Here is a 25,550-nt window from a genome sequence, read left to right on the forward strand (position 1 = left end):
GAAAAAAAAAAAGTTGAAAATGTTTGGCAGCGTGATCAGAGCGCTACGGCCAGCGTTTGTGAGGCGGATTCACACAAACGATACCGTTTCGATCAAGAACCTGCGGTACAAGGGGTTGATAAACGACACGGAGACTTTGCTGCGGGTGTCGACGGACCTGATCACCGATTTCGGCCAGGCCAGCACTGACGATGATCTCAAATACTCAATCAACTATGCGGTTCTGAGCCGCGACATTCGTGGATTTGAGCGCAGGAACATAAATCGGAGTTTCCGTTCGGTATTGCAGCTCGGAGACGGGCTTTTCAAGGACGTCTTGTTCGAAAGCACAAATTGCAAGCATGCTACTCTTACTTTTGATATGGAGAAACAAAACTGCCAGGTTCGGGTCGAGATGCAGCGCGATCTTGAATCAGAGGCCACAAGTGCAATTAAGGTGACAAATATCGCCGTTGACACACTTATCGGGGTGTTCAAGGAGGAACGGCTGGCCAAACAGCCGGTGGTGCTGGAGCTGGTTTTGACGGTGACTGGCGACGTTTCCATTGATAACGTCATTTCTGCCGTGAAACAGTACGTTTCGGACTCGCAGTTCAAGACCGTGGAGGCGCTGGTGCTGAACGTGTCAAAGCTCGTGTTCCAGGTGGCCGATGCCGTGGATGTTTGCGAGGTTTCTGTGCTCAAGCCAGAAGCGATCGAGGAGACAGACGGTGTCGGTGTTTCTGTTAAGAGATCACGACAGGAGCTTGCAGATATGGCCATTGTGGATTTTGAGGGTATTTCGTCAGAGTTTGTCCCGAACTTGGGCCAGGACACAGCCATTGTTGAGGGAAAGCACACGGTCTACTTGGCAGTTGGCTCAAACCAGGGCGCCCAAGTATCCAACATCGAACGGGCTTTGAAGGAGCTCGAGGCCCGCGAAATTAACGTCGTGGCCACATCTACACTGTTCCGGTCGAAGCCAATGTACTTCCTGGACCAGCCGGACTTTGTCAATGGATGTATCAAAGTTGAGACTTTTTTGCAACCACAGGAATTACTAGACAAAATCAAGGAAATTGAGTACGAGGCTCTCAAAAGAGTTAAGCATTTTGATAATGGACCGCGGTCCATCGACCTGGACATCCTTCTTTACGACGGGACAATCTTCAACGCTCCAAACTTGAACATACCTCATATTAGCATGCTGGAAAGACCGTTTGTGCTGGCACCGCTCTGCGAGCTCGTGCCTCCAGATATGCTGCACCCAGTGACGGCAGAGCCGATCCACAATCATTGGCGTCAACTCAAGGCCACCACCCCTGCAAACGAGCTGCAACCGTTTGTTAACCTGCCTGGTGCAAAGATGCTTCCATTTGGTAGCAAGACGTTTCTGATGGGGATTTTGAACGTGACTCCGGATTCCTTCAGCGATGGGTCTGTTGCCAATCTCGCCGTTGACCACGCCCTTTCCAAGGTGGAGGATATGGTGAGCTCGGGAGTCGACGTGATTGATCTTGGCGGCTGTTCAACCCGTCCGGGAGCGGTCCAAGTTTCGGAGAAAGAAGAGCTCAGCAGGGTGCTGCCTGTGCTAGATCAGATCAGAAAACAGTTTCCTGACGTTGTTCTCAGCATCGACACGTACCGTTCGGGTGTTGCCCTGGAGAGCGCGCGGCGCGGAGCGCATATTATCAACGACGTGAGTGGAGGACTTTTCGACGAACGGATCTTTGATGTTGCCGCAGAAACAGGAATGGCATACATTTTGGGCCACACTCGCGGCGATGTCTCGACAATGGCCCGACTGACAGACTATCAGGATTTTGAAGACGGTATCAAACAGTACAGCCAGCTGACTCCGTTTATGAGTCGTGTTTGCAAAGAGCTGGCCACTGCGCTGGACAAGCTGGAAAAAGCTGGAGTTCGCCGCTGGCAAGTACTTCTTGATCCAGGACTAGGGTTTGCGAAAAATAGCTCCCAAAACATCGAACTGATAAGAGATCTGGACAAGCTGAAAAACTACAAACAGCTATCGCAGAGCTACACCTCGTTTGACAATATCCCGGTGCTCATGGGACCGTCCCGCAAGAGATTCATCGGCGAAGCAACAGGGAAGGCAGCCGGTGACCGGCTGTTTGGTACCGCCGCTGCGGTGACCGCCTGCATAGCAAGCGGCAGCGATATGGTGCGGGTGCACGATTACAAAGAAATGAAAGATATAACGGCGATGGCCGATCGTATCTACAGACGATTGTGAATCACGATACCAATATAATCACTTAACAATTAGTATTTACTCGGAATCCAAGTCACAGAACTTGGAGATGTGGCCAGCTTCTCCGCACTTGTAGCAAGTCTTTGCGTTAAAGTTGGATCCACCGCTGGCAGAAGAACAGTCCTTGGAAATGTGACCGGTCTTTCCGCAAGCGTAACACTTGACAACGCCAGACTGACAGTCTCTGGCAAAATGGTTGAGTCCTCCGCACTTGTGGCACGTGACCTTTGGGCCGCCCCTGACAGAATTACAGGTTTTAGCCAAGTGACCGATCTTGCCACAGTTGTAGCACTTGGAGACCGGTCTGATAGGTTCTGAACACTCGCTCTGAACGTGTCCGGTCTGCTTGCAGTTATAGCACTGCTTCTGGGTGGTCTGCTTAGGCTCCGGACAATCTCCGGACTCATGACCTGGTTGCTTGCAGTTGTAGCACAACCGCTCGGTTTCTTCACAGGCGTCAGCAAAATGACCGACCTGACCACACTTGTAACACGTTCTTGGGAACACCACAGACATCTCACTAAACTCCTTCACAGGTCTAATAAGCCTGATGCCGTTGACGACAATAAAAATTTTCAGACCCTCGCACCAGCCGACAAAGCTTACGTAACATCGTAGATAAGCAGATAAGCAGATGGCACAGTGGTTATTGGTCTTTCTGGTCCATGACGTACAGGCCGTAGTCTGCGGTTGATTCCATTTTATCATATGCCAGGTCCAAGTCGATCTGGTCGTCCTGTTCGATGATTCGGGCAATTATTTCTGGTGTGAGCACAAACCGTGTAAAATAGCGATCTCCCCAGAAATGGAGCACCTTGTTAGCTTTCCTGTCGCTCAAAAGCTCTTTCAACTTGTCCAGCAAGTGTTCTGTGATTGTGTTGGCACGGGCGGCCCCAATGTACCCGTGGTAGCGCTGTTTGGGGAGATTAATGACTTCGGAGTCGGTGACCTTCAAACGGGGAGACGAGTCTGCATACTCGCGAGCAATCTCGTAGAAATACGATGCTGTTTTCCCCCTCAGTATATCTCTGGCAATCTGTATATATTTATCGGTTTGGAGCTCGATTTCGTGCTTTGAGTACACTTTAGGAGAAAACTCTTTATATTTGCGCTCTGTGCGCTCTGTTGCCTCCTTATCGTCGTACAAATGGTTCATGACTCCCTGGGTCTCTGCCAGAGCAACGACCTTCTCATCCTTGTCGACGGTGTCCGCTTGGGAGAACAATTTATCAATGTATTTCGACTGGTCCTTCTCTGGTTTCTTGATACTATCCAGTTGATTAAGAAGCTTGTCGGTGTCTTGTTTAATTTGCGAAATGTCGAACTTTTTAAGCAGGTCGTCGTCAGAGGCGGGCTCTGACTGCTTGGAAGGGGCTGTTTTTTCTGTGGCAATATAAACGTCGCGTTTGGATCTCTTACGAGGAGGCTGCGAAAGACTGGAGCTGCTTGTGGCGGAGCCCAACAGCGTGTCCTCACGAGGCACCTGCGAATGAAGTGCCCGCGGCTTCTTTACGAACGTAAGACTCGTAAACTTGGATTTATTCAGAGTCATATAAATAAACAATTTACACCGGTGCTAGGATGTAGTTATCGGAAAACCATTACTGTACTATATTAAGTTTGCGCTCCACAACATTGGAGGTGCGAGGTGTCCATTATATAATCTGTCTCGTGGAAACAATCTAGCCATTTAATCACAGTTTGGAGTCCTGCGACTGCGTGCGCATAGCGTATTCCAATTCCGCGACTTTCTTGGCGAGTGCTTCATTGTCATTCCGAAGATGCTCAATGTATTTGGTCACAATATCCAGTATCATAGACTTGTTGAGTTTTCGGCCCCCGAGACTCTCCTTAGGGATATCTTCAAGATGGGCAGCGTCGATTTCAAACGCCACGTTCTCGTTGCTCATCCAGGGAACCAGTTTCTGGAGATTCGCGATCTTGGAATTGATGTTGATCCTGTATTTGCGTTCAATCTTGTTGTGGGCTTTGCGTTGCCTAACCGTCATTGGCTTTTTAGTTTTGCTAGTATCTGCACGCCGTTTTTTCGTGCGTTTGACAGACGGCTTGAAGTCTGGCTTCTCCTCCTCAGGCGAGGTTGTGATTGAGGAAGGAGTGTGGCCCACCACGTTTGGGATATCAAACAGGTCAATGTCGTATCCATCGCTACTGCTGAACGACTGACGTTGCTCCTCCAGCTCGTACTGAAGATCGTCTAACCACTCAAACTTGGACATGTGGCACATAAATACAGGTGGGAATTAGGCCGCTTTTATACCTTCTCGTATCACAGTCATGGGAAACCAAACTAAGGCTGTGACACCAGCCTATCAGGCCAGAAGCCACGCGATACTTGCAGTGATGCAGCTTGCAGTCCTGCTTCCCTTGTTCATCGCCTCTGATCCTCAAAGTAGAACCGCATTTGTTTTGTTGGTCTATTGTTTCATACATAGGGGGTGCATTCTGCGTCTGGAGAGTAGCGGGGTTTTCCCGACAACTCGACCTGCTTTTCTCATTCTCTTCAGACCCGGTGCTAAGGCACCAAAATATCCCACTTGAACGCACATGCGCTTTGCTCCCGCACTTTTCAAGTGGCACGTTTTGCCCCTATTTGCAATAATGGGCCCATTTCTTGATTGCCATTTTAATTAACTTTGCGAATGTCCGTAAACTACAACTTCCCATATTGAGCAAACTGCATTTATTGTCCTGCCACGTTATTTCGGCTTAAAATTCGGATCTGTCGGCAACATTTTAAAATATTGCCGAACATCACCCTGAAACCAAGTCCCAGGTTTTTTTTTTCTTGGGCAATTGCAATTTTGTTAAACTAGATCATCCTTACACCATTGTTTACTCACTTTTTTCCCATGGATTTCGATCAACAGCTGCAGCTTCGATTCGCCCTGACGGAAAGCGCAAAGACCTTGCAGCTCTTGAGCTTGCACCACGGCGCCAAGTGGTCCAGCGAAGCGCTCAATGGCCTTGTCCCGCTGACAAATGACCAGAAATTCGCGGTTTACCAGCAGTCTCTTCAGCGATCCCCGCCATCGTTTCTGCCAGCCAAGGGACAAAACGACTTTCTGGAGTTTACAGAAAACGAGAGGCTGCTTATGGCCACATCGTACTTCAATTTCAAGGAGTTTGATCGATGTGCACACGTCCTGAAAGACTGTTCCAGCTCAAAATGCGTTTTTCTGAAACTGTACGCCATGTATCTGAGCGGTGAAAAGACAAAGTGCGACGAAACAGGCGGAGTGCTGGGCCAGCAGGACGGCAAGATTCAGAACACAAAACTGACACAGATATCTAAAGAACTGGAACAGTACACAAAGACTTCGGGCAAAGGACGCCTAGACGATCCGTTCTTATTGTACTTGAATGGCTTGGTAGCTGCAAAACTGAAAGACAACACTCTGGCGCAGGAATGCTTTTATCAATCGCTCACGATTTACCCGTTCAACTGGTCGTGCTGGTCCGAACTGATTGCCAATCTTGCCAGTTTTAGCGAGGCCTTAGCCATTCTGAACAGATTCACCAAAAACGCGAGATTCATCGACAACAAGCTATTCCATGTGATGCTGCTATTTTTTAAAGTCACAATTTCACAGGAGTTCTTCCAGCAGTTCAACGAGCTTTACGACGATTTGACATACCTTTTGGAGATCTTCCCTAAATTTAGCTACCTCAAGATCCAAAAGGCTCTTATCTCCTACAACGCTCTGGACTATGTTTCTGCAGAAGACATTTTTGATGACGTACTAGCAAGTGACCCACTGAGGCTGGACGATATGGATACATATTCCAACATCCTGTATGTGATGGAAAATAAGTCCAAATTGGCGTTCCTTGCCCAATTTGCTGCACAGATCGACAATTTCCGACCGGAAACATGCTGCATTCTTGCCAACTACTATTCGCTCAAATTTGACCACCAGAAGGCAATCATGTATTATAAGAGGGCATTGGCCCTAAATAGAAATTGCCTGAGCGCGTGGACCTTGATGGGCCACGAGTTTGTGGAGCTGAAAAATTCTCACGCCGCCATCGAGAGCTACAGACGCGCAGTCGATACAAACAACAAAGATTTCCGCGCATGGTACGGTCTTGGCCAAGCATATGAGGTCCTGGACATGCATTTGTACAGCCTATATTATTACCAGCGGGCATGTGCATTAAAGCCTCTCGATAAGCGGATGTGGCAGGCAGTCGGAAATTGCAGCGAGAAATTAGGCGAGTACGAAGATTCAATCAAGGCTTATAAGAAGGCGCTTTCCGTTTCGAGCGACATAGATCATGCGATCTTTTACAAGTTGGCTAATTTGCACCAGTCCATCAAAGATACCAAAAATGCCGCAGTTTACATGAAGATGTGTCTAGATGAAGAACCTAACGATGGAATAACTGCGGAAACCTCAAAAGCCCGGCTTTGGCTGGCCAAATACGAGCTCGAGAGACAGAACTGGCAGGCCGCTTACGACTACTCTTCACAGATGACCCACGGAACGTCCAACGAAATCGAAGAGGCCCGGGCTATTGCGAGGGAGGCCCGTGTCAACTTGAACAGAGGATCTTGATCTAATATGTTTCCTCCCGCCATCTGCTTTTTTCTTGGCTGTGCATATTTTTAATTCATTCAATTTTTAGGTAAATATTTTTCCAAGTACTAATTGTCCTTGTATGCCCCCAAGACCGCCGCCAAAGCCCGCCAATAGAGGAGAGGGGAAGCCCCCGGCACCAGGTGCGCCTCCAAGGCCACCAACTAATGTCCGGCCTCCTCCTGGACGGCCCACTACCGGCCCATTACCGCCTCCTAACAAGAAGCCAAGGAATGGAACTAGTGTTCCTCCTCCGCCACCGGGCCTGAAAACCAATGGTTCACGCCCTCCACCACCGCCAGGAATGCCTGGAACACGAAAACCAGTGTCAAAGGAGCCCGAATTGCAATCGAGATCACAAAGCTGGCTCCAGTTACAAAAACGTCGTTACAGAGAGAGTAAGCTCAGATCGCATGGAGTGGTTCAAACCAAAAAGATTGAGATGCCCAAAGAACATCTTCGAAAAATCCTTCACGAACAGGGTGACCTTTCGTCCAAGAAGTTCTCACAAGAAAAAAGATCGATTCTCGGTTCGCTCAAGTACATGCCCCATGCGATATTGAAACTTTTGGAAAACATGCCTCAACCATGGGAAGCCGTGAAAGAGGTGCGGGCAGTTTACCATATGAGCGGTGCAATCACATTCGTGGACGAAATTCCACGAGTTATCGAACCTGTTTATATTGCACAATGGGCGACTATGTGGTTACAAATGAGACGAGAAAAAAAGGCCAGAAGACACTTCAAACGTATCAGATTTCCTGTATTTGATGATGAGGAGCCTCCGATGAATTTCAGTGAAAATATTGAAGACATTGAGCCACTTGATGGTATCCAAATGGAACTAGAAGATGTTGAAGACTTACCAGTGACAGACTGGTTTTACGACGAGAAACCGCTTGTCGATGATAGAGCACATGTCAATGGACCGTCCTACCGTCGGTGGAAGCTCGATCTTGACGTTATGGCCACGCTTTACCGTTTATCCACGCCTTTGATGGACGATCTCTTTGACCCTAATTACCACTATTTATTTGACAACGAGTCGTTCTTCACTGCCAAGGCTCTGAACGTTGCTCTTCCTGGTGGACCCAAATTTGAGCCTCTACAGAAAGATATCAACCCGGAAAACGACGATTTCAGTGAGTTCAACAGTCTGGACAGAATCATCTTCAGGAATCCAATCAGATCTGAGTATCGTGTTTCCTTCCCACATTTGTACAATTCAGCAGTGCGCGGAGTGCATTTGGCATGGTATCACTACAACAGCGTGGTGTTTTCTCGCAAAGAGGACCCGGAGCTTCCTGCATTCCATTTCCAGCCAAATTATAATCCTGTCACCCCCAAAAAAGATGTTATTGTCGACACCGATTTCGCGTCTGATGGTACCTTCGAGATAGACGTTGAGCCATTCTTTGAGGACCAAGAGATTGAGCCTGAGAATACTTATGAATCGATAGAATTGCTTTGGGCACCATATCCATTCAATAAAAGAAGCGGACGAACTGTTCGTGCAGAGGACGTTGCACTCGTGAAAGAATGGTACTTACAACATACCTCGCGTGATTATCCGGTCAAAGTGCGTGTTTCGTATCAGAAGCTGTTGAAATCGCACGTTGCAAATGAACTCCACCGGTCTGTTCCAAGCACACAGGCCAAGACAAAACTCATCAAGGAGCTGAAAAATACGAAGTTCTTCCAACAAACCACGCTGGATTGGGTGGAAGCGGGTCTCCAGGTTTGCCAACAGGGATACAACATGTTGAATTTGATGATTCATCGTCGCGGACTGACGTATTTGCATTTGGACTACAATTTCAATTTGAAGCCAACTAAAACGCTAACAACCAAAGAACGTAAGAAGTCTCGGTTTGGTAACGCTTTCCATTTGATACGAGAGATTCTGCGAGTCATGAAGTTAATTGTTGATGCGCATGTTCAATTCCGGCTCGGAAACGTTGACGCTTTCCAGCTCGCAGACGGTATCTACTACGCTTTGAACCATCTTGGGCAGTTGACGGGTATCTACCGTTACAAGTACAAAGTTATGCACCAGATCAGAGCTTGTAAGGACTTGAAACACGTTGTTTACTACAGATTCAACGCTGTTATTGGAAAAGGACCAGGTTGCGGATTCTGGCAACCGGCCTGGCGTGTGTGGATCTTCTTCATGAGAGGAATTGTGCCACTTCTGGAACGTTGGCTTGGAAACTTGCTTTCTCGTCAATTTGAAGGAAGACAGAGCAAAGAAGTGGCGAAGACAATCACCAAACAAAGAGTCGATTCTTATTACGACTTGGAGCTTCGTGCTGCCGTTCTTCACGACATTCTCGATATGATACCTGAAGGTATCAAACAGAATAAGAGCAAGGCTATTTTGCAACACTTGAGCGAAGCATGGAGATGTTGGAAGGCCAATATTCCATGGAACGTGCCAGGTATGCCTGAACCAATCAAAAACATCATTGAAAGATACGTCAAGGCAAAGGCAGATGGATGGATTTCTGTTGCGCATTATAACAGACAGAGAATCAAGGCTGGAGCAGCTGTTGATAAAGCTGTTGCAAAAAAGAATCTTGGCCGTCTTACCAGATTATGGATCAAGAACGAACAGGAGAGACAGCAGACTTTCCAGAAAGAAGGTCCATACGTGTCTCCAAAAGAAGGTGTGTCTGTTTATATGACGATGGTCCATTGGTTAGAAAGCCGGAAGTTTGTTCCAATTCCATTTCCTCCAGTGAACTACAAGCATGACACCAAGATTCTCATTCTTGCATTGGAAAATCTCAAGGAAACGTACAATGGAAAAGGAAGATTGAATTCTTCGGAAAGAGAAGAGCTGGCACTTATTGAGCAGGCTTACGATAATCCTCATGAGTTTTTGGCTAATATCAAGAAAACCATTCTGACGCAGCGGAATTTCAAAGAAGTTTCGTTAGAGATGATGGATTATTACAGCCACATTGTGCCTGTTTACGATATCGAGCCATTGGAGAAGATTGTTGATGCTTACCTTGATCAGTATCTGTGGTACGAGGCCGATAAAAGAGGATTATTTCCAAACTGGGTCAAGCCAAACGACGGTGAGATACCTCCTTTACTTGTTTACAAATGGTGTCAGGGAATTGCCAATCTTGATGATGTTTGGGACTATTCCCAAGGCCAGTGCAACGTGATGTTGCAGACTAATCTCAACAAGTTATCGGAGAAGGTGGATTTCACCTTGTTGAATCAACTTTTGCGACTGATAGTTGACTCGAGCATTGCAGACTATTTGACAGCTAAAAACAACGTTGGAATCACTTTCAAGGACATGAACCACGTCAACCAGTATGGTCTTATCCGTGGGTTACAGTTCTCGTCATTTATTTTCCAATACTACGGATTAATGGTTGATTTGCTTTTACTTGGCTTAGAAAGAGCTTCAGAGTTAGCTGGTCCACCACAACGTCCTAATGAATTTTTGGAATACACAGATGTGCAAACTCAGACCAAGTCTCCTATTCGAATCTACTCCAGATATGTTGATAAGGTACATATCTTTTTCCGTTTCTCACAAGACGAGGCTGACGAGCTGATCCAGGAGTTCTTGGCCGAGAACCCTGATCCGAACTTTGAGCACATTGTTGGCTACAACAATCGTCGCTGTTGGCCTCGAGACTCGCGAATGAAACTCATGCGGCACGATGTTCATCTGGGAAGAGCTGTTTTCTGGGAAGTCCAAGGCCGTGTTCCTGAATCCATCGTCTCTATTGATTGGGAGGACACACTTGCTTCCGTTTACTCGAAAGATAATGCCAATATTCTATTTACAATGTGTGGTTTTGAGGTCCGGATCTTGCCAAAAAGCAGAATGGCGGAAGATACCAGTTCAAAGGAAGGTGTCTGGGACCTGCTTGACGAAAATACCAAGGAGATTGTTGCCAAAGCTTTCCTCCAAGTTTCCCAGGAAGCTGTGGAGGAGTTCAACAATAGAGTCCGGCAAATTCTCATGTCGTCCGGTTCCGCTACATTTACCAAGGTTGCAAGTAAGTGGAACACGACGCTGCTGTCAATGTTTGCTTATTACAGAGAAGCTGTCATTTCGACAGAATCTCTTCTGGACTGCATAGTGAAGGGAGAAACCCGGATTCAGACGCGGATCAAACTCGGTTTGAATTCCAAGATGCCTTCAAGGTTCCCTCCAGCTGTGTTCTACACGCCGAAAGAATTAGGAGGCTTGGGAATGTTGAGTGCTTCGCACATTTTAATTCCTGCTTCCGATTTGCGCTGGTCGAAGCAGACGGATACCGGAATTACGCATTTCCGGTCCGGATTGTCGCATGAGGACAATAGACTCATTCCAACTATTTACAGATACATCACGACATGGGAGAATGAGTTCCTGGACTCGCAGCGTGTGTGGTCGGAGTTTGCAATGAAGAGAGCCGAAGCCGAACAACAGCGTCGGAGACTCACTTATGAAGACCTGGAAGAAAACTGGGACCGAGGTATTCCGAGAATTAGCACGCTTTTCCAAAAAGACCGGCAAACCCTGGCTATTGACAAGGGTTTCCGGGTTCGGAAAGAGTTCAAGCAATTTTCCGTGACAAGAAACAATCCGTTTTGGTGGATTTCTGATCGTCATGACGGAAAACTGTGGAACCTAAACGCTTACCGTTCGGATGTGATCCAAGCATTGGGCGGAATTGAGACGATTCTTGAGCACACTTTGTTCAAAGGAACGGGGTTCGAGTCATGGGAAGGATTGTTCTGGGAGAAAGCATCAGGATTTGAAGACACTTTGAAATTCAAGAAACTCACTAATGCCCAGCGTTCTGGACTGTCGCAGATTCCTAACCGTCGGTTTACTCTGTGGTGGTCTCCAACGATCAACAGAGCCAACGTTTACGTTGGATTCTTGGTCCAGCTCGATTTGACGGGTATCTTCCTTCACGGAAAGATTCCAACTCTCAAGATCTCGTTGATCCAGATCTTTAGAGCACATTTGTGGCAGAAAATCCACGAGAGTCTGGTGGTTGATCTTTGTCAGGTTCTGGATTCCCAGTTGGACGAGTTGCAGATTGACAGCGTTGAGAAAATGGCCATTCATCCAAGAAAATCGTACAAGATGAACTCTTCTGCTGCAGATATTCTGTTGACGAGCTCGTACCAATGGAACTGCAGCCGCCCATCTCTACTGTTCGATACCAACGACCAGATGAACGTGGTCAAGTCCGACAAGTTCTGGCTTGATGTGCAACTTCGTTACGGTGACTACGACTCTCACGACATCTCCAGATACTCTAGAGCAAAATTCCTCGATTACACCAGCGACGCAATGACAACGTATCCTAGTGCGACTGGGCTGCTTGTTGCTGTTGATTTGTCGTACAACATGTACGATGCTTACGGTAACTGGTTCCCTGAGCTGAAGCCTCTTATCCAGAACGCAATGAAGACCATCATGAAGATGAACCCCGCTCTTTACGTGCTGCGTGAGAGAATCCGCAAAGGATTGCAGTTGTACCAGGCTCAACCACAGGAAGCGTTCTTATCGTCCAGCAATTATGCCGAGCTTTTCAACAACGACAACAAGCTGTTTGTGGATGATGTGAATGTTTACCGTGTTGTTACTCATAGCACTGTGGAAGGAAATACCGCTGCTAAATGTCTGAACGGAGCGCTGTTCATACTGAACCCAAGGACCGGTCAGCTGTTCTTCAAGATCATTCACAGCTCTGCTTTCCAAGGACAAAAGAGACGTACACAGTTATCCAAGTGGAAGTCTGCTGAAGAGGTTGCCGCGCTCGTGCGGTCTCTTCCACGTGAAGAGCAGCCTAAACAGCTGATCATCACCAGAAAGGGAATACAGGACCCGTTGGAGGTGCATATGCTCGACTTCCCAAACATCCAGATTCGTCCTTCAGAGCTACATCTTCCGTTCGGCGCTGCATTGAAGATTGACAAGCTGCTGGACCTCGTCAACATGGCCAAGGAGCCGCAGATGGTGCTCTTCAATATTTACGATGACTGGACAAAGACGTGTTCTTCGTTCACGGCATTCAACAGACTGGTTGTGTTGATGCGTGCGCTGGAGATCAACAAGGACCGCACAAAGCTGATTCTGCGGCCGGACTCCTCGATCGAGACCAAACCGCACCATCTGTGGCCAACTCTGACCGACGAGCAGTGGAAGAACGTGGAAGCCCAGTTGGCGGACTTGATTTTGAGCGACTACTCGTCCAAATACAACGTGGACATCAACTCTCTCACCGACACGGAGATCAGAGACATTATTCTTGGTCAAGATATTCGTGCCCCTTCGACGAAGCAGCAGACCGTTGCCGATATTGAAGGCTCTGGCGATCCAAACTCGCAGCTGACTGCCGTGAAGACAGAAACTACCAACGTTCACGGCGAAAAAATCACCACGGTCACCACAACGAACCACGAGCAGGCCCGGTTCGAGTCGCGTGCTGACTGGCGGGTGCGTGCGATCTCGAGCAGCAGCTTACACTTGCGCGCCAACAAGGTGTTTGTGTCGTCTGGCGACTTTGCAGACACAGACAGCTACGCTTACGTGATGCCCAAGAACCTGCTATCCAAGTTCATCAAGATGGGCGATGTGCGTACGCACGTTGCAGCGTACATGTTTGGCCGGTCGCCGGCAGACAATGATCAGGTGAAGGAAATTGTGAGTCTTGTTGTTGTTCCGCAGGTTGGAGACAGTCACCGTGTAGAGTTCCCATCGCTGCTACCAAACTCTAGCTACTTAGAGGATCTGGAGCCTTTGGGATGGATCCACACGATTCCATCGGGAAAACCGAGCGAGGGAGACGACTGTATGGAGTTACTTACCCATTGCAAGCTGAGTTCGCAGTTCCAGTGGGACGCCAAGGCCACTGCGGTGGAGGTGTCTTTCACTCCAGGGTCTGTGACTGTTTCGAGCGTGGCACTGACAAAAGACGGTCTGGATTGGGGAAACCAACACCAGGACGCGCTGGGGTCGAACATTTCTGTGCCTGACTACTCAGATTCGTTCCGAAAGACCACACCGCTGATTCTCACGGACAAATTGAAGGGCTTCTTTCTGGTGCCCGACACAGACCTGTGGAATTACTCGTTCATGGCGAACGCGTGGACCGAGGAGATGGAATTCGAGCTGAAATTGGACAACCCAATTGCGTTCTACCACGAATTGCACCGGCCGTTGCACTTCTCGCTGTTCAACCAGGCCGAAACCGCTCTCGAAGCTGGCCAGGAAAACCCGTTTGCCTAGTGACACAGTATTATATAATGGCAGACCCGGTTTCTGCATTTAATGAAAAATTCAAGGAAAAAATTTGACTCGAATCAAAAATAACAACCAGGAGACAATGCCACGACGGGCCGACGACTAAGCCGTCCTTCCGTTGCCATATAAACCATATATGAACCGTCTCCGAGAACAACCTCCCGTCAGGAAGTTTGGTTTCTGCACAGATGGAAACTGAATGTCGAATTAGGGAAATATACGTCTATATAGTGCATTGCGGTATCACAGTTCTCGTCTCAGGACTGTTTTGGTATGATTCCACAGGCTCAGGAACACCAGGAAGTCTGTGCGTGAGATGGGCTTGCCACTGAACCGTAGTTTCTCGTAGTGGGCCAGGAAGTCGAACACGAGATGCGACTCCTTTTCCGACAGCGTAGCACGGCGCAAAGTGGTGTACACAATGTCCCGCAGTGTCTGGTTGGGCTCGACCTGGACCTGGAACGAGTGCGTGAGGTGCAGCGTGTGTCTGTAGCGGACGTCCTCGCCGATCGCGCGCACAACGTCCTCGTACACGACGTTGTCCGGCAGCGTTGGGTCGTTGATCTGGTCGGCGCTGTGGAGTCCCGGGTGGTCCACGGTAGCGTTTGGGCGGGCGAGCTGTTTGATTTTTTTCGCTCGTGCAATGCCCTGCGAGATGTACTTGGACTCGCGCGCGCCAATGTCCCGCTCAGTGATGGGCACGTACGCCTTGGGAATGTCCTGCAGGTAGCGTTTCAGTATCAGAATCCGCAAAATGTATATCACCGCAGAGATAAACAGAAACAGCGCAGAGGCAATCACCACCACGAGCGCAATGAACGTCAAACTTGACAGCGACGTCGACCGCAGAATCAGGTCGAGCGGAACAAGAGCGTTCAAGAGCAGAAACACCACAATGAAGATCAGCAGCGAGATGGAGTACAGCCAGATGAGCACGCCGCGGCTTTTCTGGCCCACCTGGCGCAACTTCTTGGGTTTGCGGCGCTGATTCGGCTGCGGGGTGTCCCTGTGTTTGCGTCGTCGCTCGAGGTGATGTTTGGGTTGTCCCAGCGCTCGCGGGAGAGACTGGAACCTGTTCATCTAAGCCTGCTGTTTTCAAGTGTTTGAATTTTATTTTATTTTTTTTCTCTCTCCATATGGATAAGGTGAAGCTGAACCTTATTCATTACCACCTGTGGACCGAGCTCGAGGAGTTCGAGAAAGACGATGTAAGGGTGCTATTTGGCCGCAACCCTGACAACGTGCGCGAATGCGTGTGTCCCGTACTGGTGGACCAGCAGCTCACAATGCAACGCCTGGACGAGATCTTTAGCATAGTTGGAGTGGACAAGATGATTTTGGGAATATGTGATTCTGATGGCTCTGTCGTGTATTACAACGTGTACCCGGGGATTCACAAGCCAGACCAGTGAATTAGAGGTAATTCTGTGCGAGAGACCGGCACGCCTGAGTGAAAGACACGATGTCGGGAATTTGGTCGGTAAACGGCTGCGATGGCACCAAGTTAGGGTGGTTTCGTTGCAAATACTGGGCAACAAAATCCGCCTTCAAGTTTGGACTTGTGTTGCTCAAAATGTACGCCTGGAAAAGGATCATGGACGACGAATCCTGTGGTAACTGCAGGTCGGTCACCAGCTTAATAGTGTCTTCCAACATGGTGATACACCGCATATTAGTAAGAATGTCCATTTCGTAGAGCACCTGTTTGAGCGAGGCGTCTCGTTTTGACTTGTCAAAGTTCGACAGTACCGGAGTCTCCAATAGGCTCTTTTGACGTTCTTTCAGTTGGAGCAGCTGGTCGGAGTCTTCTGACGACGAAATGCCTGCGGTCTCGCACGTAGCCAACGCAGCGGACTTCAAATTCAGCGGTGGCTTGTACTGGAACGGGAACGGGAGTAGCTGTTTGAAAACACCCCTTGTGTAGTTGTCGTAGTTAACCTTATTGAGAAAGTAATTGTAAGAGGTGACGATATCCATGGATTTCAACAGATGCTCGATCAGTCCTTGGTCCAGAAGATTTGTCTCGGTGGAGTACTCAAAAAGATGGAATTTTGTGCTCAAATGGTCGACTATCTCCTTGTAACCTTGTAAAAGAAGGCTTCCGTCTTTCAACAAGGGCAGTTTTCCATTAGGAGAAAGCAGGTAGTTGGAGTCGTAGTTGAGCTGAATATCGATATGGCCGCCATGAGCCGCCAGAAACTGCGCAATGGCAATCGACTCGGCGTCAAAAGTCCCTCCCCACAGATGAATAGACATGGATCTTTTTTTGGAGGAATTTTTTTAACTTTCTTGTATTTGTTTAATGGAGACCAAGAAACGGAAGCTGGACAATCCCGACACTTTGGAGACGCTTTCTGGGTCGCTGGACCGGTCGAGATGGCTTGCATTGGTGGCCAACTCGCCATCTGAAGAGGTCTTCGAGGCTTATTTGAAGATATTCTTCAACGACGGCCATGTGTGGAAACTGTATATTGATCATGAAATGGACAAGAACGACGACGGTAAGGTCGAACAGCTGTTTGCTAGATGTCTTACCAAGGTCTATGACGTTGAACTATGGAAAGTCTATTTAAAATACGTCCGTAAAGTCAACGATATCATCACTGGAGGAGAACAGGCCAGACTCACCGTGATGAAAGCGTACGATTTCGCCACGGACAACGTGGGGCTCGATTTCATCAACGGCCAGGCGATATGGGACGAGTACTTCAAGTTTCTGAACGAGTGGAACCCGGTTTCCAGTATTGAGCAGACATCCAAAACCAGTCAACTTCGATCTCTGTACAGGAAACTCATATCCACTCCGTTGCGTCAGCTGGACAAGAATTGGAAAAAATACCTCGACTTTGAAAACGAGACCGACCAAATGAACGCTAGACGCCACATCAACGAGAAATCGCAGGAGTACATGAAACTTCGTCCTTTAAACCAAAACTTGATCAACTTGACCGCGCATCTAAAGCCGTCAGAAGAGAGAAAGAATAGCAGAAACCAACTGGAGTTCTGGAAACGCTGGATCAACTGGGAACGCAGTAATAAACTGAATCTGACGCCCGAACTTCTGGATAAGAGAGTCAACTTTGTCTATAGACTCTCGACGCAGTATCTACGGTTCCAGCCAGAGGTTTGGTACAATTACGCCGTGTATCTTGTTTCCAAAGACCTGTCGTCGGATGCGGTCGAGCTTCTTCAACAGGGAATTGTTTTGAACCCGCAGAGTGTCAGTTTGGTGCTTGTGTTGTCCAGCCATTACGAAAGAGGCAACGAGATTGAGAAGATCAAGGATATCTGGAACACGCTTATAGCGCATCTCACAAAGCAGTACGAGGAGGAGCAAGACAACAAGGTCAAAGCGACGTTGGCACATTGTATCACTTCTACCTACTCGTTGCTTATGAAAGCCTGCAGAAGAACAGAAGGCATGAAGGAAGCAAGAGCTGTGTTTTCTGGAGCCAGAAAGTTTGCTGGCATTACATGGCATGTTTTTGTTGATTATGCTATGATGGAGCACCAGAACAACGACTTGAAAATTGCGATGCGGTGTTTCGAGCTGGCCATGAAGTATTACGGCCAGGAGTTTGCGTTTGTTGAGGTTTATCTGAATTACCTCTTGTCGTTGAATGATTTGGGAAACGCAAAAAAACTGTTGGAACAAAGTATCGAGAACTTCAAGGACAAACCATCTTTGCTAGAGAAGGTGTATCGTCAGTTTTATCCTATCGAGCTTGAATTTGGAGACTCGAACTCGATTCGTTCGCTGGAAAAAAGATACAGAGAAGCGTTCCCGCAAAGCAGTGAGTTCCAGTTCCTTTCGAAATCGTTCCCTGACTTTAATGTTGTGAAGCTACTAGACGAGTACACGCTCAAGGGATCGGAAGAGGCCTTGGATAAAGTCGAAGAGATCAAATTGGAGGATGTCGAAATTCCCCAAATCGAACCGTTTGTGGTTAGAGATGAAATTTACAACCTATTGAGGTATCTACCAAAATCCGAGTATTACGACGACAAGCCGCAGGTGTTTGATGTGAAAAAGAGCGTCCAATTCTTCAGAACTTTGAAGCTGACCTAGTTGGTGGTAGCAATTGGATCAAGAGGTTGCTTGCTCAAGACAGCACTGTATCTTTTCACAAGCAGCTCGTCCAATAGCTGGAAGTTTCTGGTGTTGGCCTTGTACGCGATAGTGATAAAGTCTCCCACAATAGGGATAAGACCGATCAAGAAGTCAATGATCACGTTGATGATCATTTTCACAACCACGGGACTAGATAAGGCTCCGTCGATTTGGTTGGCTTTACGGATCAATTCCACAGAGATTGCAACATTGATCACGTCTCCAGCCACTGGAACAAGCCCAACAATGGCTCCACACCCCCATCGAATACCAGCAATACTGAAGCAAGTATCTTGATAATAAGCACGATCACGCACCGATTTCAAGATTGCCCGGTCATTCGCAGAGTATTGCTCGGGGATATTCTTGCGCCGTTTGGCACCTTGCCTTTGCCAGAACTTGAGCTCGTTTGGAGGAATGATTTCGTTGTAAGGGTCCTCCGTTGGTCCAATGTGGACCAAGTTCGATAGCCCGGTCTGAGGTGTTAATCAGGGTGCGCAGCAACATACCTTGTTGAGCAGATATCTGTATATGAGGTTGCTCATGATAAAGTTGAAAATCAGCAACGTTTCCCAGGCTGATAAACTTTGACACCAGTTTCAATTCGAAAAAGCAATGTATGTATATATGTCTTGAGCCGTTTGGTGCAAATTCCAGATATGTAAAGTTCTAGAGCCGGGTAAGCTGGAGCGTAATTTTTTTGACAAAGAGTAAAATTTTCCAAAAAATAAAGGGATTAAATATATTCGTGTGATGGCTCCTTCATATAACATCCGTCCCGAAAACACGCTGAGACGTGCCGAGGACCTCATTGCCGTGGGCCAGAAAGATGCTGCTTTGCAGACGCTTTACGACTTTGTCAGCTCGAAAAGAGCCAGATCTGTGGTTCCTGCTGATCTTGAGCCAATTGCTCTTTTGTTTGTTGATTTGGGCGTGGAGCTCAGAAGTGGTAAGCTTGTCAAGGACGGTTTGCACCAGTACAAGAAGAACGTTCAGGGAAACGAGTATGGTTTCCAATCTGTTGAGACTGTGGTGAAAAAGTTCCTTGACAAGGCCGAATCCAAGTTGAACGATGCCCAATTGAAGGCTGACGACGTTGCTGCCACTTTGGAGGCAGAAGCTGCCCAGTTCGAGGAAGATGACGAAGATGGAGAAGACGACGAAAACAGAAGAGTCGTCATTTCTCCAGAAGACGTGCTCATGTCCAGTGTTTCTACAGACGACACCAAGGACCGTTCCGACAGAGAGCTTGTTGTTCCATGGTTGAAGTTCTTGTGGGAGGCATACAGAACTGTTCTGGACATTTTGAGAAACAACGCCAAGCTCGAGGTGGGCTATGCTGCTGTTGTTTCGCAGGCATTCGGCTTCTGTGTCAAGTACAACAGAAAGACGGAATTCAAACGTTTGTGCGAGATGTTGAGAACCCATTTGCAAACAGTGACACAAAAATCGGCTACTAAGCACCAGATAGAAAACCCAATCGATCTCTCGGACCCTGACACTTTGCAGAGATACCTCGAGACCAGATTCAACCAGTTGAACGTTTCCGTTAGATTGGAGCTCTGGCAGGAGTCTTTCCGCACGGTTGAGGACGTCCACACTTTGATGACCATCTCCAAAAGACAACCAAAACCAAGCATGATGGTCAACTACTACGACAACCTGGCTAAAATTTTCAGTGTCAGTGACAACAGACTCTTCCATGCTGCTGCCAGACAGAAGTTCTTCTCTTTGTTTGTTCAGTCTCCAATTGCCACGGATGCTGAGCTCAAACACTATGCATCTTTACAACTCTTGTCTGTTCTAGCTGTTCCAGTGAATCTTTCGTCCAAGACCGACGACTTCATCAAGAGAAAGAACAACAGATTGGCTATCTTGCTCAACCTCTCTAAGGTTCCAACCAGAGAGTCCCTTTTGGAGCAAGTTGCTTCCAGAAACGTCTTGAGCATTGTTGACCCAGTTCTTGCCAAGTTGTACAAGCTCATGGAGAAAGACCTCCACCCAATCTCGTTTGCTTCCGAAGCCAAGGGTATCTTCCAGTATTTTGAGGAGAACAAGGAGTTCCATATGTACATCAAGCCATTGACCAGTGTGATCTTGGACAAATTGTTTGAGCAAATCTCCCAGGTTTACGAGACCGTCAAGCTTGACTTCTTGGTGAAGTTGTCTACTTTCGAAGGTCAATTCAAGCTCACTCCAATTGAGATCGAGACCCATCTTTTGAGAGCTGCTGCTTCGAATTTGCTTTCCGTTAAGATCGACCACGAGGCTAGAGTGATCTCCTTCAAGGCTGACACTCTGGAGAACTCGTTGCTCAGCTCGATTCCCCTCAACGTTTCCAACAAGGTTCAAAGCACTCCAACCGATCTTATCAGATCTCATCTTTCTACTCTTGCCAAAACCTTGAGAGAGTCTGTGAGACTGATCGATCCGCTTGTGGTGCAGGAGGAGGAAGACCTCAAGCAAAAGATCAGCGTTCGTGCCAATGCCGAGTTCGCAGAGGAGAAACAAGAGATCTTGGACCGTGCCACCATTTTGGAGAACAGACAAAAGGAGGCTGCTGAGATCAAGCGTCGTGATGAGGAGGCTGCCGCGAAGGCTAGATATGAGAAGCTTGCTGCTGTCAAGAAGGCGGAGCAAGAAAGAGTGGAGCAAGAAACCGCCAAGAGATTGGAGGAGAAGCGCAGAAAGGAGCTTGAGGCCATCCAAAAGGCCGAGAAGAAGAAGCTGCTCAACGAGATTAATGCCAAGGGTATTATCAAGCTTGACATGGACGCCATGGAGAAGCTGGACGGAAGGGAGCTGCAAAAAATGCAAATCGACAAGCTTGAGCAGGACAGAAAGGTTCTTGAGGAACGGATCGAGGCTACTGCCAAGCGGTTTGACTACATTGAAAGAGCTCAGCGCAAATACGAGATTCCACTGCTTGAGCCTGAGGCTGAAGCTCAGAAGAGTCGCGAGCTGGAGGTGTATGCCGAGATGAAGGAGAAGCTTATTGCGAATGCCAAGAAGGAGCATGAAGAGTCTTTGAAGATCAAGCAGAGATTGAGTAGATTGATTCCGGACTACGAGCAATTTGTGTCTCAGAGAGAGAAGGCCGAGCGCGAGGCGTACGAGGCCAAGGCGAAGGAGGCCCGGGAGAAGTTCGAGCAGGCCAAACAGGAGCGTATTGCTGCGTTTGTGGCCAAGAAGAAGGCCGAGTTCGAGCAGGAGCAAAAGGCCATGGCCAACGCAGACGAGCGTCACAGAAAGGAGGCTGCCGAATGGGAGTCGAACCTGAAGAACATGACGTTCACGGAGAGAATGAAGCTCAAGAGAGCCGGCCAGTGGCCGCCTGTTCCTCCAGCACACCTGCAAAAATACATCTCTCTCAAATTATAGAAATTGTCGTGTGCATCGAAATTTTTCAACACTGGAACGACACGTTAATTTCGAGTTCTATTTTTCCAATAATATATATTACTCTGTATCATTCAAGATGAGCACTTTTTTCGATGAGATGAAGAAGTCGTTTGCGGACGTTCCTGTTGTGGACGGCAAGATCGCGACGGCGGATTTTCTGGAGGCGTCCGAGTCGCTCGTGAAGCTTTTTGATCTGCTTGGATCGTCGGCGTTTTCTGTGGTGCAGAACGACATGACGGGCAACATCCAGAAGGTGCGTGCCAAGCTGTTGGAGTCTCCTGACAAGACCGGAACTTTGCAGGACTTGATCTTGTCCGAGGTGACCGACAAGAAGAAGACTGCCACTCAAGGTTTGTTGTGGCTGTGCAGGGGTCTGCAGTTCACAGCCGTGGCTATGAGAGAGACCGTGTCTAGACCAAAAGACGAGTTGAACAAGACTTTCACGGACGCTTACGGCAAGACTTTGACCAAATACCACACAATGCTGATCAGACCGATCTTCAAGCTGGCAATGAAGGCCTGTCCGTACAGAGCTGACTTCTTTGCGAAACTTGGTGCGGACCAAGAAAAAGTGGCCCAGCAGTTGGAGGAGTGGTTGAGCGCTTTGGAGAAGATCGTGGCCGAGATCATGGCTTTCTTCGAGAAGGGCAACTATGGAAAAGGTCTGTGAGTAAATAGAATAAGCAAATCAGACAAACTTCTTTCAAATTAAAAGATACAGTCTAGTAGTAATAGTATGAGAAACATTAAACCTTTTAAAAGAGCATACAGGGTGGACTCCTTGTTGCTTTTCTATCTTACAACAAGGCAAGCAACAAAGCAGAGAGAGTACCAAAGACGGAAACACCGTTGATGGCAGCAGCACCCTTGGAGGAGGAGGAGGAACCGGCAGAAGTGGACTCGTCGGAGGCAGTGGCAGAGCCAGAGCCAGAAGAAGAGGAGTCGGCAGTCTTGGAGTGGTTGACAGAAGACGAGGACTCGGTAGCAGCGGAGCAGACGAACTTGTCACCTTGGATACCGCCCTTCTTGGACAAGGACTCGAACTCGTCACAGTCCACCTTACCGGTGGTCTCGAGGTCGAAGCCACCTCTAACGGTGGACAGGGATGGCAAGGTAGCGTTGTCGAAGTCACCCTTCAAGATAACGGCACCACCGATGGACTTGAGCTCGTCGAAGCCGTCAATGCCGGCCAACTTGGAGTTGTTGACAACCACGAAACCACCACCAAGAGAAGTCAAGCTGGAGAAGTCGACAGAGGTCAACTCGTCGTTGTTCTCGATGGAAAGGTCACCACCAATCTTGGTCACACCAGAAAAGTCCAGGTCCTCAACGTTGGACTCGAAAATACCAATAGAGGAGTTGACGGTGGTGATGTTTGGCAAGTTGATCGATGAAACAGAGTAGAAGGTGATGTTGTTGGCCCATTTAAGAGAGTCAAAGCTGACATCAGTGTCGTCACCGTTGTAAGAAACGGACAGAGCGTTAGAAACAGACTGGATCTCGGAGTTGATGGAACCCAAGTTCTTGTTGTTGTTGACGTTGAAGCTCTCAACAACCAATGGGTTCAAACCGTCCAAGGACTCCAATTGGGTGTCAGAAATGTAGATACTTTGACAGTCGGTAACACCGTGCAAACCAGAGGAGGTCAAGGCTGGGAGAGTGACCCAGTTGATGGCTCCAACAGAGTCAAGAGATCCAAGAGAAAGAGTGTCCAAGATGGTGAGCTGGGAGAGCTCCAATTGTTTGGTAATGGTAGTAAGGGAGTCTGCGGCAAAGGAGGTCAACGAGGAGGCGTTGAAGACGGTCAAAGAACCGTAGATGGCCTTGACGTTGGCGATGGAGGCAGTAGCCAGGTCACCGGTGATGAGAATGTCACCCTCGATAGCAGAACAGGAGGAAAGATCATCCAAGTCGGATTGCACGGTGGCAGTGAGGGTCTTGGAGAACGAACATCCCGAAGCGACAGAAATGGAGGTTGTCGAAGTGAGTGTAGAGTCTGGGGTGTTAGTATTGCATGGAAAAGTCGTGGACTCGGGTGAATCCGAAAGTCCTCGGGAAAAAAAAAGAACAAGCGACTTGGACGGATTTGCATTTTAAAGGAGCAAATTGGATCCACTTCTAAAAAAAGAACAGGTGATTTGGAATAATGTGGCTAACAGTCACGAAATGGACTCGATCGCGAGGCGAAGGAGCACACAAGACACCGACAAGGCGGAGTCGTCGCCGAAAGGTTCACTATCCTGTAGTCATTGGGCCTGTAATTCCTTGAAAAACCACGTTGTGTCGACATTTTCTGTTTAAAGGAGTCGTCCAGATCGGAATCTGAAAAACTCGATCCAAGCCTCGTTCTTTCGTTTATTTGTTTGAATACTTACTCAACGAAGAGGTGGTGTCGGCCAAAGCGACACCAGCCAAAGCGAGCAAAGCAAGTTTGAACTGCATTTCCAAGTAGCAAATATGGTTCAAGCTCAAGAAGAGAAAGACTGGGTTTTATAAAAAAAAAAGTGCAGGAAAATTCGGCTTACCAAGGAATTTCCATCACCAGAACATAAATAATTGGCGGCCCCCCTGCCTAAGTGACTTGCATTCCATGCCGGCTCGACGAAATTGGGTGGAACGGAAACGACGTGCGAGCGCGAAAACTAAGCAGTTGCACCTTTTTTCTGGGTTTGCATTGTTTGTAGCTATTGTTGAAGTATTTACTTTATTCCATAAACAGCATCTTAATGATTCGTCCAATATTCGCGGTGGCTGGGTTGTGAAAACCTTTCCGGATCAAGTAAAACAGCAACATTGCACTTACAACAGGAAAATCCATTTTCCATAACTAGAGTCTATAACTTAATCCATAATCCTAGAAAGTCCTATACAATCAAATCCTATTATTCCGTTTTATTCCCATTCCCATTCCCATTCCGTTCTCCTGAAACACCCTGTTCCTTCCTATTGTTCCTTTATTCTTGTAAAAACCCGTCAAAGTTGATGTCTTCCAACCATCCGATCTTCTCAAAAGCAGCATAAAGCCGACTTGCCTTGTTCACGTCGATTTTGCATGCTTTTTGTGCGTCGGTACGTCTGAACGGCAGGCCAGAACGAAGCCGCTTCACTTTCTCGAAAAAAATTCTTCTTTTCGAATCCAGATAAACGTTCGGAGGCAGCCGCAGCGTCGATGCCAACTGCACCTCTGCAGGATGCAGTTCTCCCACTAATGGATCCTCGCTTAAATCCATCGCTTGACCTTTCCATTCCGTCTTCAGGCACCGGCTGTTGTTTGGCAACGTGTTGGTGGACGGAGAATAATCCGGAATGGCTTTGTAGTCAAAACTGTACGGCGGAGGCGATGCTGCAGATGGCGAGTCGAACCGCTTGACAGCGGGTTTGCGTTTGCGTGGAGTCAAAGGACGCGAAATCGAATTGTCGTCTGACTCCAATGGAGCAGAGCTTTCGCGAACCACCCTTCTTGTGCGCGGTCTATCGGTCTCATTTTCGCTCGAGACGTACTCTCTAACCCGAGGGGTGGTTCTGTAGCGGTAATTAATGGCAGAAACGACTGGAGCCGGTTTCTTGGAAGCCACGTTCAGTTGGTACTGGCCCAAGAACTTGAGCTGCCGTTTCTTGTATCCGGGAGTCTTGAGGTCTCCATACGGGTTCAGACACAATAATGTGTCATTCAAATCCTCAACAGGGAAACTGCGCTTCTTTTCCCAATTAATGTTGATTTCGCGTAAAATCGGTTGTGTTTCAGACTGCTCGCGTTTTCTAACCTCTTCCACAATTGGTTTTTTGACAGACTTGGTGAACAGTAACTGAGCAAACCGGGTGTCGCTCTCCTCAAGAGTGGCTGATCTTGTGTATGGCGACAAAGGCGGCGATGGGATGGTGGTGTTAACCGCTTCCGAATCGGCTCTT

At 47.9% G+C, this 25,550-nt stretch overlaps 20 protein-coding genes across 20 annotated transcripts; 7 read left to right on the forward strand and 13 right to left on the reverse strand.

Moving 5' to 3' along the window:
* Positions 1-19: 19 nt before the first annotated feature.
* On the forward strand, positions 20-2,572 carry OGAPHI_005134 (uncharacterized protein; the record flags this gene model as incomplete). The annotated part of the gene is made up of 2 exons (XM_046206287.1): positions 20-2,216; positions 2,289-2,572. The coding sequence occupies 2 exons, from the start codon at positions 20-22 to the stop codon at positions 2,570-2,572; spliced, it is 2,481 nt and encodes an 826-aa protein (XP_046060068.1).
* OGAPHI_005135 (uncharacterized protein) lies at positions 214-822 on the reverse strand (the record flags this gene model as incomplete). The annotated part of the gene is made up of 1 exon (XM_046206288.1): positions 214-822. One exon carries the CDS (start codon positions 820-822, stop codon positions 214-216), a length of 609 nt encoding a protein of 202 aa, XP_046060069.1.
* OGAPHI_005136 (uncharacterized protein) lies at positions 844-1,125 on the reverse strand (the record flags this gene model as incomplete). The annotated part of the gene is made up of 1 exon (XM_046206289.1): positions 844-1,125. The coding sequence occupies one exon, from the start codon at positions 1,123-1,125 to the stop codon at positions 844-846; it is 282 nt and encodes a 93-aa protein (XP_046060070.1).
* Positions 2,273-2,770, reverse strand: OGAPHI_005137 (uncharacterized protein; the record flags this gene model as incomplete). Its single annotated transcript, XM_046206290.1, has 1 exon — positions 2,273-2,770. The coding sequence occupies one exon, from the start codon at positions 2,768-2,770 to the stop codon at positions 2,273-2,275; it is 498 nt and encodes a 165-aa protein (XP_046060071.1).
* Positions 2,771-2,900: 130 nt separating this feature from the next.
* OGAPHI_005138 (uncharacterized protein) lies at positions 2,901-3,806 on the reverse strand (the record flags this gene model as incomplete). Its single annotated transcript, XM_046206292.1, has 1 exon — positions 2,901-3,806. One exon carries the CDS (start codon positions 3,804-3,806, stop codon positions 2,901-2,903), a length of 906 nt encoding a protein of 301 aa, XP_046060072.1.
* Positions 3,807-3,948: 142 nt separating this feature from the next.
* On the reverse strand, positions 3,949-4,491 carry OGAPHI_005139 (uncharacterized protein; the record flags this gene model as incomplete). The annotated part of the gene is made up of 1 exon (XM_046206293.1): positions 3,949-4,491. One exon carries the CDS (start codon positions 4,489-4,491, stop codon positions 3,949-3,951), a length of 543 nt encoding a protein of 180 aa, XP_046060073.1.
* Positions 4,492-5,124: 633 nt separating this feature from the next.
* On the forward strand, positions 5,125-6,831 carry OGAPHI_005140 (uncharacterized protein; the record flags this gene model as incomplete). Its single annotated transcript, XM_046206294.1, has 1 exon — positions 5,125-6,831. The coding sequence occupies one exon, from the start codon at positions 5,125-5,127 to the stop codon at positions 6,829-6,831; it is 1,707 nt and encodes a 568-aa protein (XP_046060074.1).
* Positions 6,832-6,934: 103 nt separating this feature from the next.
* Positions 6,935-14,113, forward strand: OGAPHI_005141 (uncharacterized protein; the record flags this gene model as incomplete). Its single annotated transcript, XM_046206295.1, has 1 exon — positions 6,935-14,113. One exon carries the CDS (start codon positions 6,935-6,937, stop codon positions 14,111-14,113), a length of 7,179 nt encoding a protein of 2,392 aa, XP_046060075.1.
* On the reverse strand, positions 8,771-9,367 carry OGAPHI_005142 (uncharacterized protein; the record flags this gene model as incomplete). Its single annotated transcript, XM_046206296.1, has 1 exon — positions 8,771-9,367. One exon carries the CDS (start codon positions 9,365-9,367, stop codon positions 8,771-8,773), a length of 597 nt encoding a protein of 198 aa, XP_046060076.1.
* Positions 11,618-11,944, reverse strand: OGAPHI_005143 (uncharacterized protein; the record flags this gene model as incomplete). The annotated part of the gene is made up of 1 exon (XM_046206297.1): positions 11,618-11,944. The coding sequence occupies one exon, from the start codon at positions 11,942-11,944 to the stop codon at positions 11,618-11,620; it is 327 nt and encodes a 108-aa protein (XP_046060077.1).
* Positions 14,114-14,371: 258 nt separating the features above from the next.
* On the reverse strand, positions 14,372-15,208 carry OGAPHI_005144 (uncharacterized protein; the record flags this gene model as incomplete). Its single annotated transcript, XM_046206298.1, has 1 exon — positions 14,372-15,208. One exon carries the CDS (start codon positions 15,206-15,208, stop codon positions 14,372-14,374), a length of 837 nt encoding a protein of 278 aa, XP_046060078.1.
* A 333-nt stretch (positions 15,209-15,541) lies between these two features.
* OGAPHI_005145 (uncharacterized protein) lies at positions 15,542-16,384 on the reverse strand (the record flags this gene model as incomplete). Its single annotated transcript, XM_046206299.1, has 1 exon — positions 15,542-16,384. One exon carries the CDS (start codon positions 16,382-16,384, stop codon positions 15,542-15,544), a length of 843 nt encoding a protein of 280 aa, XP_046060079.1.
* Positions 16,385-16,430: 46 nt separating this feature from the next.
* OGAPHI_005146 (uncharacterized protein) lies at positions 16,431-18,197 on the forward strand (the record flags this gene model as incomplete). The annotated part of the gene is made up of 1 exon (XM_046206300.1): positions 16,431-18,197. One exon carries the CDS (start codon positions 16,431-16,433, stop codon positions 18,195-18,197), a length of 1,767 nt encoding a protein of 588 aa, XP_046060080.1.
* Positions 18,194-19,943, reverse strand: OGAPHI_005147 (uncharacterized protein; the record flags this gene model as incomplete). The annotated part of the gene is made up of 3 exons (XM_046206301.1): positions 18,194-18,715; positions 19,092-19,606; positions 19,697-19,943. The coding sequence occupies 3 exons, from the start codon at positions 19,941-19,943 to the stop codon at positions 18,194-18,196; spliced, it is 1,284 nt and encodes a 427-aa protein (XP_046060081.1).
* OGAPHI_005148 (uncharacterized protein) lies at positions 18,993-21,620 on the forward strand (the record flags this gene model as incomplete). Its single annotated transcript, XM_046206303.1, has 1 exon — positions 18,993-21,620. One exon carries the CDS (start codon positions 18,993-18,995, stop codon positions 21,618-21,620), a length of 2,628 nt encoding a protein of 875 aa, XP_046060082.1.
* On the reverse strand, positions 20,043-20,621 carry OGAPHI_005149 (uncharacterized protein; the record flags this gene model as incomplete). The annotated part of the gene is made up of 1 exon (XM_046206304.1): positions 20,043-20,621. One exon carries the CDS (start codon positions 20,619-20,621, stop codon positions 20,043-20,045), a length of 579 nt encoding a protein of 192 aa, XP_046060083.1.
* Positions 21,621-21,717: 97 nt separating the features above from the next.
* Positions 21,718-22,311, forward strand: OGAPHI_005150 (uncharacterized protein; the record flags this gene model as incomplete). Its single annotated transcript, XM_046206305.1, has 1 exon — positions 21,718-22,311. One exon carries the CDS (start codon positions 21,718-21,720, stop codon positions 22,309-22,311), a length of 594 nt encoding a protein of 197 aa, XP_046060084.1.
* Positions 22,312-22,438: 127 nt separating this feature from the next.
* Positions 22,439-24,083, reverse strand: OGAPHI_005151 (uncharacterized protein; the record flags this gene model as incomplete). The annotated part of the gene is made up of 2 exons (XM_046206306.1): positions 22,439-23,691; positions 24,017-24,083. 2 exons carry the CDS (start codon positions 24,081-24,083, stop codon positions 22,439-22,441), a joined length of 1,320 nt encoding a protein of 439 aa, XP_046060085.1.
* OGAPHI_005152 (uncharacterized protein) lies at positions 22,494-23,680 on the forward strand (the record flags this gene model as incomplete). The annotated part of the gene is made up of 2 exons (XM_046206307.1): positions 22,494-23,041; positions 23,134-23,680. The coding sequence occupies 2 exons, from the start codon at positions 22,494-22,496 to the stop codon at positions 23,678-23,680; spliced, it is 1,095 nt and encodes a 364-aa protein (XP_046060086.1).
* Positions 24,084-24,595: 512 nt separating the features above from the next.
* Positions 24,596-25,284, reverse strand: OGAPHI_005153 (uncharacterized protein; the record flags this gene model as incomplete). Its single annotated transcript, XM_046206308.1, has 2 exons — positions 24,596-25,143; positions 25,230-25,284. The coding sequence occupies 2 exons, from the start codon at positions 25,282-25,284 to the stop codon at positions 24,596-24,598; spliced, it is 603 nt and encodes a 200-aa protein (XP_046060087.1).
* Positions 25,285-25,550: the final 266 nt, after the last annotated feature.

This window comes from Ogataea philodendri (genome assembly GCF_020536065.1).
Source record: "Ogataea philodendri strain CBS6075 chromosome Unknown scaffold6, whole genome shotgun sequence".
Taxonomy (NCBI): domain Eukaryota; kingdom Fungi; phylum Ascomycota; class Pichiomycetes; order Pichiales; family Pichiaceae; genus Ogataea; species Ogataea philodendri.